Here is a 19,703-nt window from a genome sequence, read left to right on the forward strand (position 1 = left end):
CTAGATTGAGCAAAGTTATACATCTCTCCCCACCCACATAGCACCAAGTACTGCTGTATGCATACGGGAGGACTCCAGCACAACTACACCCTGCAAAAACAAAGACCTTCATTTCTAACATACAAATAATCAAAGAACAGCCGAAATTAAAATAACTATGACAACTGACGATTTGAGACCAGGTGGGTTGTTAGGGGGAGAAACAGAGGAAGGGGAGGGAACCACAGCATTGAGAGAATGAGAACTGAGAGAAAAGAAACATGAACCACAGTTTTTAAAATTGTGAGGACTGTAACACAGATAGGCCAAATTATTAGGATAAAACTGTGTAAGAGTATATCATGCACACATCTAAATCTGAAAGAGAAGTTACTATACCAGAAAAGTAGTATATGATGTTACTTAGTTAGTAGCATAATCTAAGCTGTACCAATCAACCACACTAAAATTGTATGTTCACAGGCTTCCCCTCCAAACAATGAAGTAATCTAAAAGAATAACATATATCCCAAATCAGTAAGAGCTACATGTTTATACTACTTTAGACCTGCTAGACTTATGCCAATACCATAAAAAGTATGTGCTGTGTCCTGTGAAAATTGTTCATGAGAACCATTTAAAACAGTGAAATTTCATTTTTCACATTGGTGGTATATTAAAAGCCTCTGAGTAACACAAGAATTCATTAACACTGATTCAGGCAGATTAGGCAGCACTGAATTTTTGAAAAATATCTGCACATTTACAAAATAAATTGAACTAATGAATTACTTAGTTTGTTACAACTAACTTCTTAGAAGTTAATATATCTGCCTTAATCGAGAATTGTATTTCTGTACTTCACTTCCATGTGTATTTTTAACTTCACAGATACCCCCAATGCATAGAGTTACACTAGGCAAGCCTAGTGCACATAGGTGTAATGATTTTGTATTGCTTCCACTTTTTAGTGAGTTAATAAAAAAAGGGAAGATACAGTGGACATGGAGAAACACCATCCAGTGTTACCCTGATTCCCAAAATACATAACGGGCCATCCACTACTAATGGGCTAGCCAGCAGGGGTAAGAAAAAAGTATTTTGTGTTTAAGGCTGATGTAAACCCCACGGAACCAGGCTCCAATAATCCTCCATTAGAAACAGTACCGTAGCCTTCTACAGAGGCATATATTAATATTCTGAAATGTCATTATGACACTTCACATTTAAAACCTACATTAATCTGTAAGCAAAATCAACTTGCACAAGGTACAGAATTATAGTAACAAAAAAGCACAGTGACAAATATTCATTTATATACACATATATATTTATGTATGTTGTGTAAATATGTACCTCACATAATTTATTATACTAGGGAAATTAAAAAATTAAACATATTTATTTAAAACATGATTTACACTAAGCACATGTATTACCAACCCATACTAAAAATCAGAATTATAAGACTGATATAAATGCTGTACCCCTTTCCGCAGAGCTATTGGCATAACTTCAGGCAGTGTTACTCTTCTTGAAGACAAACTCATGTCTGCTCTTCACAACACTCACCATCCTTCAAAGTGATAACATGAAGCAGAACAAAGTAGTTAGCAATGTTTCTTGAAGCCTAACTTCTTAAAACCCAAATATTGTACAGTCAGTGCAAAGAAAAGACTAAGAATGTAGTAAATGACACCCATTCAAAGCCAGTTACAGTAGACACTGGGGTACGACTAACTGGAAATCAACCAATCAAAGAGCTTGAAAACTCATCTTCTCTCCTTGGAAAGGCCAACACTGATATGCCTGGCTATAAAAATAAGCAGAACAATATGCATTTCTATCACTCAGAACCTTGTCTTCACTGTCAAAACAAAAACAAAAAGCAAATGATTAAAGACTGTATTTTAGCACTTGATACTGAGTGGTTACAGTGTTGGGGTTTTTTTCCTGTCTTGTCCCAGCAAACAAAATACTCTTCAGTGCTTCTGATCTTCAGGTTTAAAGAAATTAGCTGAGCATAAGAACAGATGTATCCATAAAGTTTCATTCTGATTCTTACCTACCTTTATTCAGAGCAGCAGCAAACCCCATCTTTTACTTAAAGTAATACAATTTCTACCCTTGCAGTGCAACAAAGCCCTGAAAATGTGGCAAGTAAAACGTTACAAGTGAATGAAATTTAAGACTGTTTTGTGAACTCAAATTGTTGATAACCCACTTGCATTATTTAGTTTATGTATCAAATACCTGCATAACAAGCCTGGTTTCATTAATGTGGTTCTAAGTAATGTTTTTTTAATTCTTCGGGAAAAAGGGTAGCATTTTGCATTCCTTATACAATAAAGAAAGCTATAATCTTTTTTAAAGGTCTCATAGTGTGCTTTATAGCAGGGAAAGTTTTTACTTTTATGTAGCATGACTAAGCAATAATCCTGTTGTAAACCAAATTGTTAAATAGGTGCTTGACTGTGATATTTGATATTTCTTTTATAACTCTTGAACAAGCAGTTTGCATCAGTTTGCTCACCACCAGTGAAGACTGCAGACATTCTGCTAAAATTATTTATATTAAGTATTCATAACATCTCAAGCAATAATGTATCAGATATGGAGACTACTGTAGTTTCATAGGAAGTTACTTCATCATGTAGCACACATCTGATGTATATGTCCTAGAACCATTCATTACTGACTTAGCAAATAGAACCACAATCCATGCTAAAATTCAGTAGCTCACATTGATAGCATTTTCCCTCTCAGTCATTAGAGATGAGCACACTCTACAGTAATCCCAAAATGTCTAGGGAAAAAAGTGTTATCTCCAAGAGATAAGAAATGTCAATATACTGGCGAGTTAAAGATAAACAATGTGATTCCATGTAATTTTTCAAGTGGCAAAAACTACATAACAAGTCACTGGCACCAGTAAGACGCTTCAGAATCCATGGACTCAAAGCATCTATTTTCATGCTAAATCACTTTCCTGAAATCCTGAAATCAGTAGGGCGTAGGTAAATTCCGTTGATGAAAAGAACACCAAACACCATAAATAGAAAAAGAACACAGCTCCCTCCTAAAAAAATAAAATTTTACCTGCAGCTCCCAAATAGTAATAAAATACTCCAAAGAAATAGGAAGTAAATACTTTCCTAAACTTTCAAAACCTTTTGTCTTTGACTGAGACACATGGGATGGAAAAAAACTGGTAAGGAACTGATGTCAAGTCACAAAGAGAACTTGTTTGCAGACAGACATTTGAACTTTGTTCAGTCAGTTTTAAAACAAGAGCTTTTAATAAACCCATAAAACCAGTTAAAATACATCAGATATTATCCATTTCGGTGGCTCAATAAAGGTTCAGTTTTAACTTGACTCATTTTACATTGAGTATATAGCAGCAAGAGGTCCATAGCAACTGATCTTCTAAGTTTAAGGTATATTTATCTTTCTCTCTTAAGCTCCAGTCCAAAACTCTAATGACTAATTTGAGAAATCAGAAGAATCAAAATCTATTCTAGAGATGGAGATTAAAGTGTTCATTCCAAATCTTACAGAGTTAACATCCTTTTCTACTAGAGATAGTTATAATAAATGTCAAGTGTTTGCAATTAGGTTTTTACCTTTCAGGCACACAGTTTTTATTTCCTATGGGAACAAGTTCTCAAAATTCTGCAATACAGCTTCAAAATTTTGCTGTAAGAAAACAACTTGTGGTAACAGAGCCTGATCCTGTAGGAATTGTACTCACAGGAATATTAGACATGCATATATTGCAGCACATATAAAAGCATTTAATAGAAATTCAATAAGACTAACACATCACAAAAAGAACCAGCACAGTTCATAGTTTCACTTCTTCCCCTTTGTCGTGGTTTAAACCCAGTCAGGTAACTTGTTCACTCACTTCCCCCCCTTTCTTGCCCTCCCCCTGCTCCCAGAGGGGCAGAGAGGAGAATCGAAAAGAATGCAACTCCCACAGGTTGAGATAAGAACAGTTTTAGTAACTAAGGTATAACACAAATCACTACTGCTACCACCGATAATAATGATAAAGGAAATAACAAGGGAAGAGAATACAACACCTCAGCACCAGCTGGCCGATAACTCGCCCCCCCTCAGCCCGACCAAGCACCGACCGATACCTCCTCCAACCCTGCAGTCCCCCAGCCCTTCTGGCTAACTCCCAGTTACCTCCTGGGCATGACGTGCTGTGGTATGGAATAGCTCTTTGGTCAGTTTGGGTCAGGTGTCCTGTCTCTGCTTCCTCCTGGCTTCCCCTCCTCCCTGGCAGAGCATGAGGCTCACAAAGTCCTTGGCCAAACCAAAACATCGCTATCAGTTCTGTTCCCGGGCCGAAAGTCAAAACACTGCACTGCACCAGCTACCAAGAAGGAGAAACATGACTGCTACTGCTGAACCCAGGACACCCTTCTAGCCTTCCCATGGATGAGCCAAGTATTCCTAACAATACAGCATATTGGCGCAGTTTAAGGGCAAAGCAAGATAACCCAAAGCAAGGCCCCAGATCCTGCACTGAAAAGTTATCTCCAGATATGCCATTTCATAGTTCTCAAAAGACTGTTGTCCTTTTGCTGGCCAAGAAACATGTACTACATGAACTCTGAACTCCTTTTGAATGTTATCCTTCAATTACCCATGTGTCAGCTTCCTTCTTCTCCCTGGTTATAGCTATGATATAACTGGGTCAAACTGACCCTTAAACATACTTAAAACAAGATTGTTGGACTCAGGGCTTTGAGCAACTTGGTCTAATGGAAGGTATCTCTGCCCATGGCAGGGGGATTGGAACTGGATGACCTTTAAGGTCTTTCCAATCTAAACCAGTCTTTGATTCTGTGATGAATTCATCATTCAGCTGCTCCAAAGACCCGTTAGTTTCAAATATATTAAGTCTTCTGTATGGCTTGGTTGACACAGCAAGTAGATATTGTAATTTTCCATTAAGTCTACTCCTTATGTAAGCTTTCACCAGCTATATCCAAATTGTTAATAATGTTACAAAACTGACATTATCTTTCATACCTATGTGTTTGCCCAATACCTGCTAAAAAACAACAAAGTTACAAACCTCCTACTGGATACTTAACTTTAAAAAAAAAAAAAAAAAAGGATTAATGCCTAACCTTCAGTGTTACTTAATAAGGTCATTGTCTCATGAGCAGAAGTACAAGCTACAAAAACTTATAAAAAATAACTCAAGAGGTATCCTTTTCAAAACTCTTTTCAACTGGCTTCTGATCTTAAATAAAGGGGAAAAAATCACAAACAAACCACCAACAACAACCAACCAAACAAAACCCACAGCATAGCCTTTTCATGGCTGCTCTTTAGATCCACGAATGACAAGGATATTATCCTAAGATCATAGTAAGGAGTAGTTATGAAGACACTGGGGAAAAATGGATCTCATTGTTCAGTGAGTTTCCCAGATGAGACAACACACAAATGTACTTTCAAAGCTCCCTGTTCTGAAGTTACGCAAATACAATAAACTGAAATGAGTTTAATAGTAAAGTCAGTAATCAGGGACTAGAGCCTATCATCTACATGACTACATCAGAAGCAAAAGAGCTTTCCAGGACAATCTGAAATTGGACAGCTGTTACCTCCTGAACAAGTCAGATGCACAAATACCCTACATTTTGAGGGGGAAAAAAAAATAAAAAAAAAATTTAAAAAAAAGGGAAGAAAATCACTTTAAAATATAACCTCATGAGAATAATCAGATATAAATATGAAGGCAACCAGTCAAAAATTACAGATAGGTGAACTAAGTTAAAGTATGAAAATCATGATATGGATAATTTTGGTTTTGCCCTAATAAATAATTATTGTACTAGAGAGAAACTAGGCAGATGCTGCCTGCTTACCAAAATGGAAGAGATTATTCCTAATGCTACAACACACTAACCAGAAGGTCTGATGTTAGAGAAAAGCCTAATAATGAAAATCACAGGAGCCTGGACAAAATCTTCTGTCTCACCAGATTATTCATCTTCCCTCCAATGATAATGGAAGGGTTCACATTGCAGGAACAATGGCAAAAACCTGAGCACTACTCTTTAACACAGGTCTATATTTTGCAGTACCAAAGAGCATGATGCAGGTTTCCATCCTTTTCCTTTCAATTCTCCTCACAAACCTATGGGATCTTAAAGCCTTGTTATGCACACTCCTTGCAAAGCTTTTCAGATGCCTATTTTCACCATCAGTAGGTTCAAGCCTGATTGAAAAGCACTCTGATAACAAAGTTTTATCGAGCTTTAAGAAAACCCTCATATTGAGGGCTTTCCCCTCACTACATAGCAGCAAATTCTTGCAAACTTTCAACCTGTTTCTCAACAGTTGATACCATTTCTGTGCCATTAATTATCAAGTGCCTGCAGCTGTTCATAAACTCCAAATCTTAATGTAATCAGTAACAGGAGTTATCATAACATAACTAAAATAAAAAGGCTATTTATAGCCTAAGAATGCAGTCATTGAAAAATCCAATTCTCTTCAAAAAGCAATCTACTGCATCTTGTTTTATTGTGCATATAATATCCAGTTAAGAAGCAAAGAGATAGACACATGGGTAAGTCGTATATACATGCATACCAGAAATAGGCAGGAACAATCCATCTGTACCCTAATTAGAAGCACAGGCACACCTCTAAGATAACCAATATACATTTATCTCTTGAGACTTCAGTACTAAATATCAAGTACACTATTAGGCTAAAATATGAGTTGATTGGCTGCAAATGAATGCTCTGTGACTGAAACAGGAGAAAAGAAAGTTCACACTCTTACTAGAGCAGAGGTCTAATTTCTTTTCCCTCCTACAACTGCCCTTGTTGAAAAAAATTCTTTGGCCTGATTAGCCTTTTTTTCTTTTTTATCTTCCCATTTGAGGTGGCTCCCATAAGGACTCTAACATGTGAGACATGCTTAAGTACACCATCTTGAAGGTTTCTCTTTATCTTCATTCCCAAATTAAAGGCAGTCATACAGAAACGTGTGAATTTCCTCAGAAGTAACAGCTTTAAACATGATGAAGACAAACAAGAACATGGCCAATGATCTCCCACTTACCATTGCAAGATTTCACCACTTTCATCCCATCACAGAAATAGTCAGCTGCTAGAAAAGTTTAGAAATCCCCAACTGGAAGCTGTATCAGTGATAACGTCAATCTCAAATAAATGATACAAATTATGAATGCTGCTTAACACTATTCTGATTAACCTAGACATGTCCCTGGCAGTCAGATGGGAAAGTTTATCTATTTGGATCAAAAGACAGTTCAGACAGTGGTCAGTAAAAGAAGATTGCAATAGTGTTCTGTTGTTACAATACTGATGTCTCGCATCCCACACTTATCACAGTATCACTTACTGACAATGCCACCAATGAGAAGCCACCTGAAAATAGATCCATCAATAAAATATTTATTTAATCGTACATCTGTCTATGGCAGATATGGAGCTGCTACAAATTACCTTAAATTCTCAGTTATCCAGTCTAATCCTAAATAAATGCACCCATTCCTGAGAAAAACTATAAATAAAACCAGTGCTAGTATCTATCACATCTAATTCCCTTCTGAAAATCATAAGGATTCAAGCTTCATTCATCAGAATTTCATCTTTTAAAGCCAAGCTCAATATAAGTGAATTATCAAAAGTGACTCAGCAACATTAGAGCAGAAGTTCCCTGCAGTTTCAGCTGGCTTTAACTGTAAAACCTCTTCATAATCAAAGAAATTGAGACTGATTTTACCATTTTCTGCTCTAGCCACCTGATAATTACAGAATGCTAGAGAGGTGTCACAGGGCCAAAATACTAGGTAGTCAACTCAGAATTCAAGACATTAATGTTAAAGAATTGTTTTTGGGAGAATCAAAGTTTTCAAATTTACAGACATTTTCTACACAAAGAATTAGATCTACTGCAAGGTACCAGAGGGTTCTTGTTCAAAATATAACTTCCAAATGGCACAGAAGAGGCAGTTTCCTGTTTTGAGAAAACAGTCCTAACAAAAAAGATAAACTTCAGTTTTGATTTTCAGGCTGCTGAAACCAAAACCAATCAAAATCAAAAGCATGATTAAAATCATCCCAATTTTTAAAACACTGGCAAAACGTCTACCAGAATCTTTGACAGTACTGATGATTTTTTTTTAATCTTTTGTAGCTTTTGTAAAAATTTAAGCCTAACATTTTCGTGATGTGAATTAAACAACAAGCTTGCAGAGGCAATATCGTAGTAACCAGAAAAGTTAAAGTAAAATTGGTTTTGTGCTCATTTGAAAGGAAAAAAAAAAAAATGTGCTATTTTTGTTAAATTAGAATGTTTAGAGTCTTTGCTGGAGTTTTTTTAGGACAGTAACAAAGTACAAGACTTATGCGTAATATTGGGGGTTGATGTGAAGTTTGACAGAAAGCAATTTCTTGCCTCTGTAAGAAAGATACACCAATGAATGAACCAATGTAAAGAAGATAAAGTAAGATATAGAAAGAAAAATAAAAGTCACAAACAGGTGATTAATCTGAAATTTCCCCGGGCTGATGTATCAGATAGCTTGTGCTAGTCCACTTCAGAATAAACAAGGGGATATTCCTTATTGCTAAACTGAAAAACTGTTCAACTGCCTCCGGATTTTTACCTATATAGGTCTGTGACTTTCTGCCACAGTGTTAACGCAACTGGACAAAGCACAAAGTTACATGCATTCAAACAGCAACTTTTAATAGGGGTCTAACTGTTTTTAATCTGCTGTAATAGCAATATATCTTTCCTGGGAGGGTAGGTTGAGACATTTAAATGAAGAACAGGGGACAGAAACTGGAGCAGAAGACCACCAGGTGAGACACCACAAAAAGGAGTCCAACAGAATCAAGTCTTTATATTAGAGATTTCATGTAAAAACCTTGAGTTCGTTAAGTTGGTTCTGTACAGGATATATTTTTCTGTTCATCTGTAAACTGGCTGGAAAGACCTTTTCCTTCCTCCTTTCAAACTCTAAGGTTTTTTTTGTGTGTGTGTAATTTAGAGAAAGACATGGGAGAAACATATATATGCTTAGAAACTGGAAGGAAGAAATACTAAGAACTGATAAAAGAGGATATGTGCAATGCTGTCCAACCTGGAAAGAATCTATCAAGAAACTGACAGACTGGAATTACAGAGTAAATTTAATTAATGGATCTTTGGTTAGAAAATATATTTCAGCCCATGGAAATTGCTTGAAAATGTGTGAATTATTACATTTAAATAAAAAAAATCTTTTTGCATTAAAAGTCAAGAGAAAACTGGTATTTCGGAAAAAAAAAAAAAAAAACACCCTGTCATAAAAACATCTAAGTACCAGATACTTAACCATTTATGCCTGCTAATAGTGTAAGAATGAGGTTTCAAGTGGGTACACTAGAAGACCCTGAACTATAGCTGTAGAAGAAAATAAATGGCACTCCAACTGCAACAGTCAATGCTAAATATTATTCATACACTTAGAATAGCACACATTTAAAGAAACATCTGTTCTTTGTCATAAAGTTGCTTTCAGTTCTTCTTTGCCAAAGAGCTTTAGCTGAAAATCTTTGTTAATGCAAAAAAGTGAAGTGACATTCCACTACAGTCAAATATGTATTTGAGATCTCTTTATACAATAGATTTCCTGGAAAGAACACTGTGGGAGTATATTTGGATTCTAAATGATAAAAATATCTACTTGTTTAGAACATCAAGAACGACAAAAAAGGCAAGATAAAATTCCTAAGATTTGAGTGTTCTTCACCTTGAGATTTACTTGAGTTTTATTTTTGCACTTCTAATTTAATTTAAAGACACAAGGCACTAATTACCTTGAACTACTTTTGTGATGAAACACTTTCTGGCTTATCCTTGATCAGGGCAAGAACTATCACTCCAGTGCAAATGATTCAGGTTTTGATTTTAGAAAGACTTCAAAACTAAGCCTTCATAAAACTATAGTAACCTGTTTTTAGTTCATTTGATCAAAGAAAACCAAAAGCATACTAAAGAACAGAACATGTTTACTTACAGTTAATATTTTTTCCCTACCAGTATCCATTTTGATCATAATTAGGGACAAAAGTACAAAGTCTATTATATTTTAAGTGTCTTGTCACTTCTGGGAGAACACAGACTCTGAGACACAATTAGATATTTCACATAAGTTCACAAACTCCTAGTAACAGCATACGACCAATTCCTCCATAGCCAACATTTCCTACATGCACCTAGTTGATCATGCTGGGCAGAACATCAGCAAAAAGCTGGGATTTTGGTCTTTTCAAATAAAAGTCTTGCACCCTGAAGCACAAAATGCAGTTTACCTGAACATATACAAATATAATATAATTCATGCCCAAAGCACCCAAGTACCTCCTACATTTCTTCCAAGGACACTAAACTTGATGATTTCTTACAGAATGGATTACACAATCCACAAAGTAATCTTGCCATCCATATGTTCAGTTTCAGGTTTCATCTCTACATCATTCCCTTGAGGATGAGGACATTAAATACATAATCCCACTCCAACTTGTGAAACATCTCAAAGTTCCACCTTCCCAAACATGGGTGTGATATCATAACATCAGTTCCATAGGGTCAACTCCAGGAAATGCTCCACTGAGAACAGCTCATAGGATGCAGAAGCCTGCAGTTCTCAGCACCTCAGTGTGGGCCTGTTCTTCCTATTCTCCCAGCTTCTAAACCTTCCTCTAGGATAATAAAATTTGTCACTATACTGACTCTATACTTTTACTCCTTATTTTGATCTCCACCATTCCCCCTCTTTTTAATTTAAAAGAGAACAAAACAGTCAAGGTCGCCTCTCAAGGTTTGTTCTAATTACTCTCACCATGTCATGATTATGAGTCTGTGGGGATATAACACAAAACTCTTTCAAAACTGCAGGAAGGAAAAGATGATGGACAGCTGTGCTGATGAGGCAGACCAAATAATATTCAGACACACAGATGTCCTCCTTCCCAAGCGCAGAGGCAACTCACTATTCTCCTACATGGCTTTTACCAATTTGCTTTTATAAACTTATTTCCAGTAAGTTGACCCCACAAACAAACATGCTGTTCAAGAAGCGTGTTCCATGTTTTGAGAGGCTTATGATAAAAGATCATCAGAATATGGAAAGAACTTCAGCTTAGAAAAACAAGAATTCAAAATAATGCTAATTATTTATTCAGAAGAGAAAAGATTTCAGATGTCATAGGTGTTATGAATAAGAGAATAGATATTTGTGACAACTTCTTTTTTCCTGGGAAATAGAAAATCTTTTCTGGAGAGAAAAACAAGACAGAAGAGGCATAACTTCTTTTTTTCTTTTAGAAAAGCCTATTTTGATAATAGTTACCTATTAGATATAAGTAGAAATTCACTCTGTAATTTTTCTTCATTATGCCTGAAAATAAAGACACGGCAGAAACTAAATCAGAAAGAAAGCAATCTAAAAGAAGAATCACTGAAAAAACATGTAGATCATCAGAGAGGCAATAGAAAAAAATCTGGCAGCTGCCAACAATATTAAGATTTTTTTAAAAGTGCTTAAATGTAGCTGGTTTCTCTTAGGAGTTCAGAAACTATCAAACTGTAACAGTAATATTCATGACCTTGGGGGCTGCATACAATGAAATTTTTGTGTATGGATTAAGTATTTGCAGACAGAGTTGTTACAAAGTTGGCAAAATACAAACATGGGGTGGAAATATGATATTTCCAAGCACAACCTCCACAACTGTGGGAAGTCAAAGCCACAGCCAGTTCACTTCTCCTCTTTGCACACCCCTCTCCTTTTCAAACCTAAGTAATTTTATAAATATATTAGAAGACTTCAACCTGAATCAAAGATAAAAGTTTAACTCAACAGTTGCCATTTGGCCTCAGCCTTTAATAACTTTAAATGAAGAACTTAAGAACAGTCATGCTGAGTCTGACAAAAGGTCTTCTTAGCCCAGTATTATTTATCCTTCAGTGGCCATAAACAGATACCTTGGTGAAAGGCTTTTTGACAGAAAACATCGTCCTGTTAAAATGCCTCCTTTAAATAAAAGGAAGATTCCTCTTAGTTCTTCTGGTAACTGGAAAATGTATCAGGCCCTTCGTATTATTTTAGCACCGCTATTACTTTAGCTCACTTCTGTCAGTAAACGAGCTGTTCTTGATCCTACTTTTACTAGGGAGAACACTACATTCTTAAATGGAAAACCAACAGAAATGGAAGGACTATGAGCAGAAATTGTCACAAAATGTATGACAAGCATCTTTACGAAGAAACAGACATGAAATCAGCAAAGCTATGAACTCTAGCTTCTGAGAGACTGAAGCTAACACTTGGCTGGCTTAACTGCTCAAGCCAGTCAGTAAAGTTAACCATGACAGGCCACAAAAGCAGATAGTTGACCTTTGTGTGTTAAACCTTGCTTGGGAAATCTACTAACCAGTTGCAAGCACAAAAGTTACTACAGTAAGTGCAACTTAGGCCAGCAACATGCGTAATTTAAAGTAATACTTTAATGTGGCTTCTAGTCCTTATGTTCAGAAAGATGTTACCAGTACAGTGTTTTTCCTGCCTCTACAGTCAATGCTTCTACCTTGCCCAAGCACAAAACTATCACAATTTTAGCCACTGCTTCAGCAATGTTTAGATACACACTGACCAGAAATGCTTCAGATTAGTTTTACTATTGTAAGAAAGAACTAAAAGCAATAAAAGTACTCCAGAAGAACACTACAGCTATTTTTAGAGAACATACAAAATATGGCAAGATAGAATCAGTTTCCCAGACACATACATGTTTTTCACTGGAGAAGCAGGGATAAGGTTCCTCCTTAAGGTGCCAGCCAGGACTTTGCCAATAAAGTGCTCTGGCAGGCGCACAGAAACAGCCATGACTGGTCAGCTTCAGAAAAGTTAATACAACTACAAGAAACTTCAACTTCCAGACAATTTCTTCATGCAAATCTAAAAACTGAATAACCAACAGCAGTGTAAGTTCGTACACCTCCAATATCACCCCTAAAACTGTTAAGACAGGGTCTTGCAGACCACTGAGAATGTGAAGGAAGTGGTACCCTTAATCTTACAGTTGTTCCTTGTCAGAACTCCTTCCAGGCTCAAGAAAAGAAAACAGAATGTAAGCTTTTAGAGTGAAAGAGACCTTCAACACCAGTAATTTCCATTAATTGGAAATTTCCTCTTTAATCTCTACCCCTGCTCAGGATAACTTTTAAATTGTGTGTGAATAGAACTAAGACAAAGCACTGCCAGGTCTGTCTGCCCACTGAGAACTTCCCTTGGTTTACACTTTAAGGAAATTTATGGAAATACAGTAAGATCAGTTGTAGACAAATAAACACACCTGCATATAAAATATATGCCATGTACACAGCATTTGCTCCTTCCCCATCAATTTTGGTTTTATTCAATTATCCTACCAAAATTAGACCTCCAGACAAAAGAAGCTGCTCAATGGCTGTTAAATTTCTCTGTGCTATAGCACTGATGACAGTAATTGGAGGTTGGGAGGAAGGGAAGAAAGACATTAACTTCTCGTTTAAGGACATAAAGTACTGCCTGCCTGCCCCTGCTTCCGCTTTACCCGAAAAATTTTCACAGTCACATGTAGGCTCTGTGAAAGAACAGTCACATCTAGAGTCACAGGTTCCAAAACCTCATTTTCTACAATCATCAGTGACCTACAGAGAAAATTTCACCAAATTACAGAAATATAGAACACCTTTATTAGAAAAATAACTTAATAGGTAACTGAGCTTTTTCCTCAAGCTTTCATGAAACCAACCTATAATTTGTCAAATAATAATTTAGAAATCTTACCTGCTTTTTTCTTGAAGTTTCCTTGGACAACAGTCTGGCTGACAAAACTGATGCAAATGGAGAGCAGCAGAGCTCAGGAAAAGGGTTTGGAATTGATGAGATCTCCAAAATACTGTCATCTTTCTGTTTTCTCCTAGTTCAGCAAAATACATAATATCAAACATAACAAATTGTTACACTTCGATACAAATGTATCAAATTGTAGCAACTGCTGTTGAAATTGCAGTATCCAACCACAACGCATGAAGTACTAGGGCATTAATACCACAATGCTTCCTGGTTGCAGCAATTAGCTTCTTTATGCAGTTATTTTATTTAATCAGTAGGCTGAATCTATTAACATACAGTGCTTAACACTACTTGAAAGCAATCCAAGTATACAGCTCTGAATATAAAGTTGCTTGAATATGTTTAAGTCTTTGCAGAGCAGGAGCACAGTTATATTTGTATTGGCTCCTAAGGACATTAGTAAATATTTTGTTGTCCCTGTGTTCATGCCATTCCCTATGTACACATATTACAACAGTGGATGCACGTAACTTCTCAGTAATACTTCTTGAGTACATCACAACTGTATTTTAAACCGATGGAAACTTTTTTTTTCATCAGGAGTCAAAGTGACTGACAAGGCAAAATACTGCAAAGCAATACACTCCTTCCTGTTTTCAATTACTTTTGTATTTGTATCTCCATAGCTCCGTCACAAAATAAATGCCTCAGCAGTTGCTGACTCCTTAAATTTGATTGTGTCTGAAGCATCACCAAGCAGCATTTGCAAGAGTAGTGAAGATAATCACTCCTGTACTTGCTGAAGAGCTCAGTTATGCACTGATTTAAAGTATCACCTTAATAACGTGGCTGTTTAGATGGCTGTGTACGTTACAGTGCATGGTTTTCTCACAGAAAATACTCAACAGCACTTTGTCTACTTGCTTTCATTTGGACAGCAGCACCCAGTCTGCCTACATATTTTCTATATGTGTGAGTTGATGACTCCAAGCTTTGCTACCTTATTGTTATCATTCCAGATTTCACATACTAATTGGTACAATGTGGGAAAACCCATGAGAGTAAGGTAATGATGCAGAATGAAGACACTTTACTTTCTGGAAATCCTCACTGAATATTCACTTAAAGTGCTATCTAGCATTAAGGAGTGAAAAATCCCATATGCAGTATTTTAAGATTCCGCAAACTTCAGTCTACCAAAACTGATCAAACGCTTCATGAAAAGCCTAGCTCACAGTTTCCCTTACTAAGAATAGAGACCAGTGCCTTTAAGAACAGCCTCAGAGGTAGCAAACGGTGCACTTCGCTGACAGCAATTACAGCGGCATCGCTAACGGTGAAGCCGTTTATCTCACGAATATTGTAAGACAAGACACTGCAAAGAGAAAGTAAAGGCTCGGTTCGGTGTGAAAGGCAGGCTCGCCAACATCGTCTCTTTTCACCTCAAACTGGGAAATCTCTAAAAAGAAGATAAGGGGCGGGCGGGGGGGGGGGGGGGGGGAGTGGGAGTGCGGACGCCACGCAGCTGCAGCGCAGGGAAGTGTCTGCAGGGCCGGGAAACAACTTTGGAGTTCCAGGGAGACGCGTGCCGGTCCCGGGCCAGGCCGCCCCGCTCCTGTGCTTGGCCCCCTTCCCACACCGCCGCTACCAAGCCGCGGGGCACCCGCACCCTCAGGCCCCTCCGGCCCCGCTCCCGCCCGCAGAGCGCCGGCCAGCCCCTAGACGGCGACAGGCGGGCCCTCGAGGGAGCAGGCAGGGCCGGCGGTGCCCGCCCGGCGTCCGGCCTTACCTGTCAGGGGGCGAGGGCGGCGGGTCCCCCCCGGGGGATCGGGGGAGCAGGCAGGGGGAGCCCACTGCGCCGTGGGGGCCGCCGCCCTCGGGTTCCGCCACCGTCCCTGAGGCGCGCGGCACACCGGGCAGCGGGGCGGCCATCGGCGCCGGCGACGTCCTGGCTGGGCGGCCGCCCGCGCGGGAGGCACGTCGGCGAGCGGCCCCGGCGCTGCCGGGCGTGTCGGGCGGAGGCTGCTCTCCGCTCCCGCTGCGAAGGGGGGAGGTGGCGGGGAGCGAGGGGAAGCGCCGCCCGGGCGGAGAACGGCACCGAACGCCTTCCCCGGCACACGTGCGCGGGCGGGGGCGGGCGGCCGCCGGCACCACGCTGTGGCGGGCGGGGGCCGAGCCGTGCCCTTTCGGCTGCCGCCGCCGCGCCGGGGCGGGAGGTGCCTTGCGCTCCGCTCCCTGGCCGCACAGCGGGGCGGGCCCCGGCAGGTGCGCGGCTCCCCCTCCCTCATCCCGGGACTCGAGGACGCGGTGTCACCCGACCCGTTCGGAGCGTCGAGCCTGGCCTGACAGAGCGCCAGGGCGGCCGAGGTCGGGGAGCGCTGCCCCTTGACTGCTCAGGAGTTGGCTTGGGCCTGGCCGGTAACCTTCTGCCGGGCTGGGCCGGCCCCTGGCGCACGGGCGCGCATCGGGGCCCGGACGCGCACTGCCTGAGGGGCCTGGCGCTTGTTTAAGCGCCTGACAAATCATTAATGAAGCTACCCCATCCTTCTGTGAGGTCGGGGATTTATGGTTATGCCTTAGAGAAATAAGGAATGAACAAGGCCGGAGGACAGACCCATACGTTTGTGCCGAACAAGCAGCTCTCGGCGGGAGGCTGGGTTCCCAGTCGGGCCCAGCGATCGCGTTCAGCCTCAGTTCCAATGAGAGAGGAAAGTGGTTTGCCGTTGTGCCTTGGGCTCCTTCACAGCAGCCTGCACCGCTGAAGAAGCCAGCTCCTGTCCTTCTTTATGTACACAGAATCCTACGTAGCAATTCCGTGGCCACCCTTATGGGCATTCTTGCCATTGAAAAATAAAATTACCCCCTCACTGGATGGAGAATAGTTTGATAGCACCAAACAGAGTGGGTAAAAGTGTGTAAATCAGCCAGTTTGTTAGAAAGTCAAACAGTTAAAGTCCAGCCTCTGGCAAAAACAGCTGAAGGTAGACGCCTTCTGATTGTACTTTAGCGTGCTCAGGGCCAATAGCTGTGAAGTCAGACTGGTGAAAATACGTGGGATGTGTGCTTTGATGTTTTCCTGAAGCCACCGAAGAAATAGTGACACACATGCCAAAATTTCAATTCTGAAAAAATATTTTTCTGATTCAGAAACAATACAGTTTTCATTTTGGCTGAGTCACAGATGATTTTGCAGGACGCTTATTTTCACTGAAATGAAGGATTCCTTCTCTGAACAGCTCATTCTCTGTTACACTGGCAGCAGCAATGCAAGCTCAAGTTGATTAACAATTCTTACATACAGAGACTGGCAAACATCTGGGATATTACATTGTCAGATGATTGATTGGATTTGCTCACTGTTTGTGAACAGCTATGATTTTACACAACTGCACAGATCAGACCACTATTTTTTGACCAATTGATTCACTGTCATAAACGTGGCATGTCAAACCTCGCTGTCTTCAAAAGAATGGAAGGAAGGAGAGCTGGTCTGGGTGCTCTAGGTAGAAAACTGAGGTCAGGAAGAGACAAAAACCTTCAAGTGACAATTGTATGCTGATATTAATCAGCATTATAAAAGTTCAGCCATGAAAAGAAAATATGCTTTGACTTTTCACCCAGTCTGTGCAACTTGTTACATAGCTGCAACCTGACACACATGGTACATTTTTCTGTCTCTGGCTTAGTAATTTAATTGTTCTAAAATGGCAGGCAAAGAAAAAACACAATTAGAAAGCATATTAGCAAATAAATTAAATACTTCTATGTTTCAAAATAACTTTGCTAGGGTTCTAATGAATCATGACAGGAAAAACGCCACTTGTAAGATCAATAAGAAATGTAATACTATTATAATTTCATTTGGCTGTAGTAATTTAAGAAACTTTGTCTTAAAAACATTTTTTTTTCTTCTCATCATCTGTCCTGATGCTTGTTGCTTTCAGTACTTTCTGCGGAAATAGCATTATATGAGAAAAATAGTCATTGGGAAACTGAGGCAGGGAAAGACCTACACCGGCTGTTCCAGTGCAGCATTGGAAAGGTTGCATAGATGAGAATGCAAAGCTGAAGTTTCTCCTGACTTACTGTCTCTCTTTGCAAACAACTGCAAGGATATAAAAAATTGCCGGAGCTTGGCTAGATACCTGAGAGCGCTTGACCTAGACTCAATTCAGGTGTAACCCTTTTTAACTCTTCCTTTGAGCAAGTACAAACCCTGTAATCTCTGGACGATTAATAGTGTTGATACCAAAAGGCTAGCACCTTTCTTCTAAGCCCTGACACCAAAGTATTTGTTGAGCTGTGTCATTTGGCTTCCCTCTTGTCTTAAGTACATCTAAGCTGCCTAGTCTGGTTTTTGATACTTGCTATGCTTCTGCAGCACAATGTTCCTTGTTCTAAGGCTTAACATTTCCCTGAAACTGATTTTCTGAGCATTCTTCAGTCGTTGACTGAGTAGTTTTGTTTTCTGTTTAATAAAGTTTGTTAGCCCTAATCATGTCCAGGTGTTTATCAGGTAAAATTAAAAATATATATTGTGGAAAACCCCAATGGATTCAAGGTATTCAGTATGCACCCCACTTCCAGGAAATCAAGCTCTCCAGGTCTCAAAAGCCTGTGCGCTATTTAGAACTGTGGCACTTGATTAATGTGGCAAAATTATGCTTTTAATTAGAGTAAACTTTCACAGTTATTACTGACAAAATGAAGGTTTAAAAAATTCAAACTCTCTGTGATTATCTATGAAAACTGGGGGGGGGGGGGGTTGGGGTGTTTATTTTTTATTTCACCCTTCCACACATCTCCCCTTGCTGTTATCAAGATGCCTTCAGTATGGTTTTATATGTATAATGGCTGCATAAAAAGCTTCACTGTAATTGCTCAATGATGGTTTCACTAAGAGAACTAATATCATACCTTTACACCATCTTCTGTCACAGCTTCAGTAGCCGTGAAAAGTTTTCTCCACTGAAGTACTAGACTGAAGCTACAGAAGTAGCTATTTTTTCCAGTGCAAGGCTATAATCAAGCCAAAGCCTGGTCTCCCAATACATTCTCTACCAGCAGCCCAAAATAAATTGCATCAAATGTAATGATAAAAAGAATAACCTTAAGGGTTATTCTTATTTTTTCCCCTTAAGGGAAAAAAATAAACCCCAAAACTTATTTGTCCAGTAAAAAGGCATGCCCGAGACATAAGCCTGAATTTGTAATTCATGTCTTATTTATTATCTTAATGTTCATAGAAAATGTGGAACACACATATATGGTCCTGTTACAATGAGCTGTGCATCCTTTCTCCTTCTTGAGCATTTCAAATGCCCATTTTTAAATTCAAAACCTGACCCATCTCTTGAACAGTACCTCATGGCGGGGGGGGGGCAAATTTCTCTAATAAACATAAGTAGAGGCATCACTAGCTAGCTTCTTTGCAATAGTGCATAACTCTTTGAAAATTACCTATGATTGAATGTTTTGTGAGGATTCTTGCCTGTTTTTGTAGCTCACAGTTTAAATTACTGTTAAAATGTGTATCTTTGTTGAAGATGAGGTTCCAAAGGATTAAATCAGTTACACTAGTCTCAGTCATTTCCAGAAGCTGCTTTTCAACCTAATCTGAAACTCCCTCTGCGTGTACTTACCCAAACCACAGCACAGTAATACTCTGGTGTTTCCCCCAACTTAATTTTCCTTTTATGCACTTAGTATCAAGAAGCATATTTGCACTGTTTTCTCCTGTTGTTTGGTTTGGGCTTGGGAATTTTTACCTGACAAAAAGCATGAAAACTTTAGCATACTTTGGTAAGAAAATTGAGTAGCGGGA

General features: G+C 39.2%; 1 protein-coding gene across 1 annotated transcript in view; it reads right to left on the reverse strand.

Moving 5' to 3' along the window:
- The window catches only part of GRB14 (growth factor receptor bound protein 14), a 63,894-nt gene extending 47,727 nt beyond the window's left edge, over positions 1-16,167 (reverse strand). The window contains 3 exon segments of the mRNA XM_057423831.1: positions 13,871-14,003; positions 15,669-15,924; positions 15,927-16,167. Of these exon segments, the coding sequence (XP_057279814.1) occupies positions 13,871-14,003; positions 15,669-15,924; positions 15,927-16,167 (630 nt within the window).
- Between the last annotated feature and the right edge of the window lie 3,536 nt (positions 16,168-19,703).

Source organism: Pezoporus wallicus, unplaced genomic scaffold, assembly GCF_028554395.1.
Source record: "Pezoporus wallicus isolate ANWC-B61680 ecotype Strahan unplaced genomic scaffold, APGP_CSIRO_Pwel_v1 contig_1181, whole genome shotgun sequence".
Lineage (NCBI taxonomy): Eukaryota > Metazoa > Chordata > Aves > Psittaciformes > Psittacidae > Pezoporus > Pezoporus wallicus.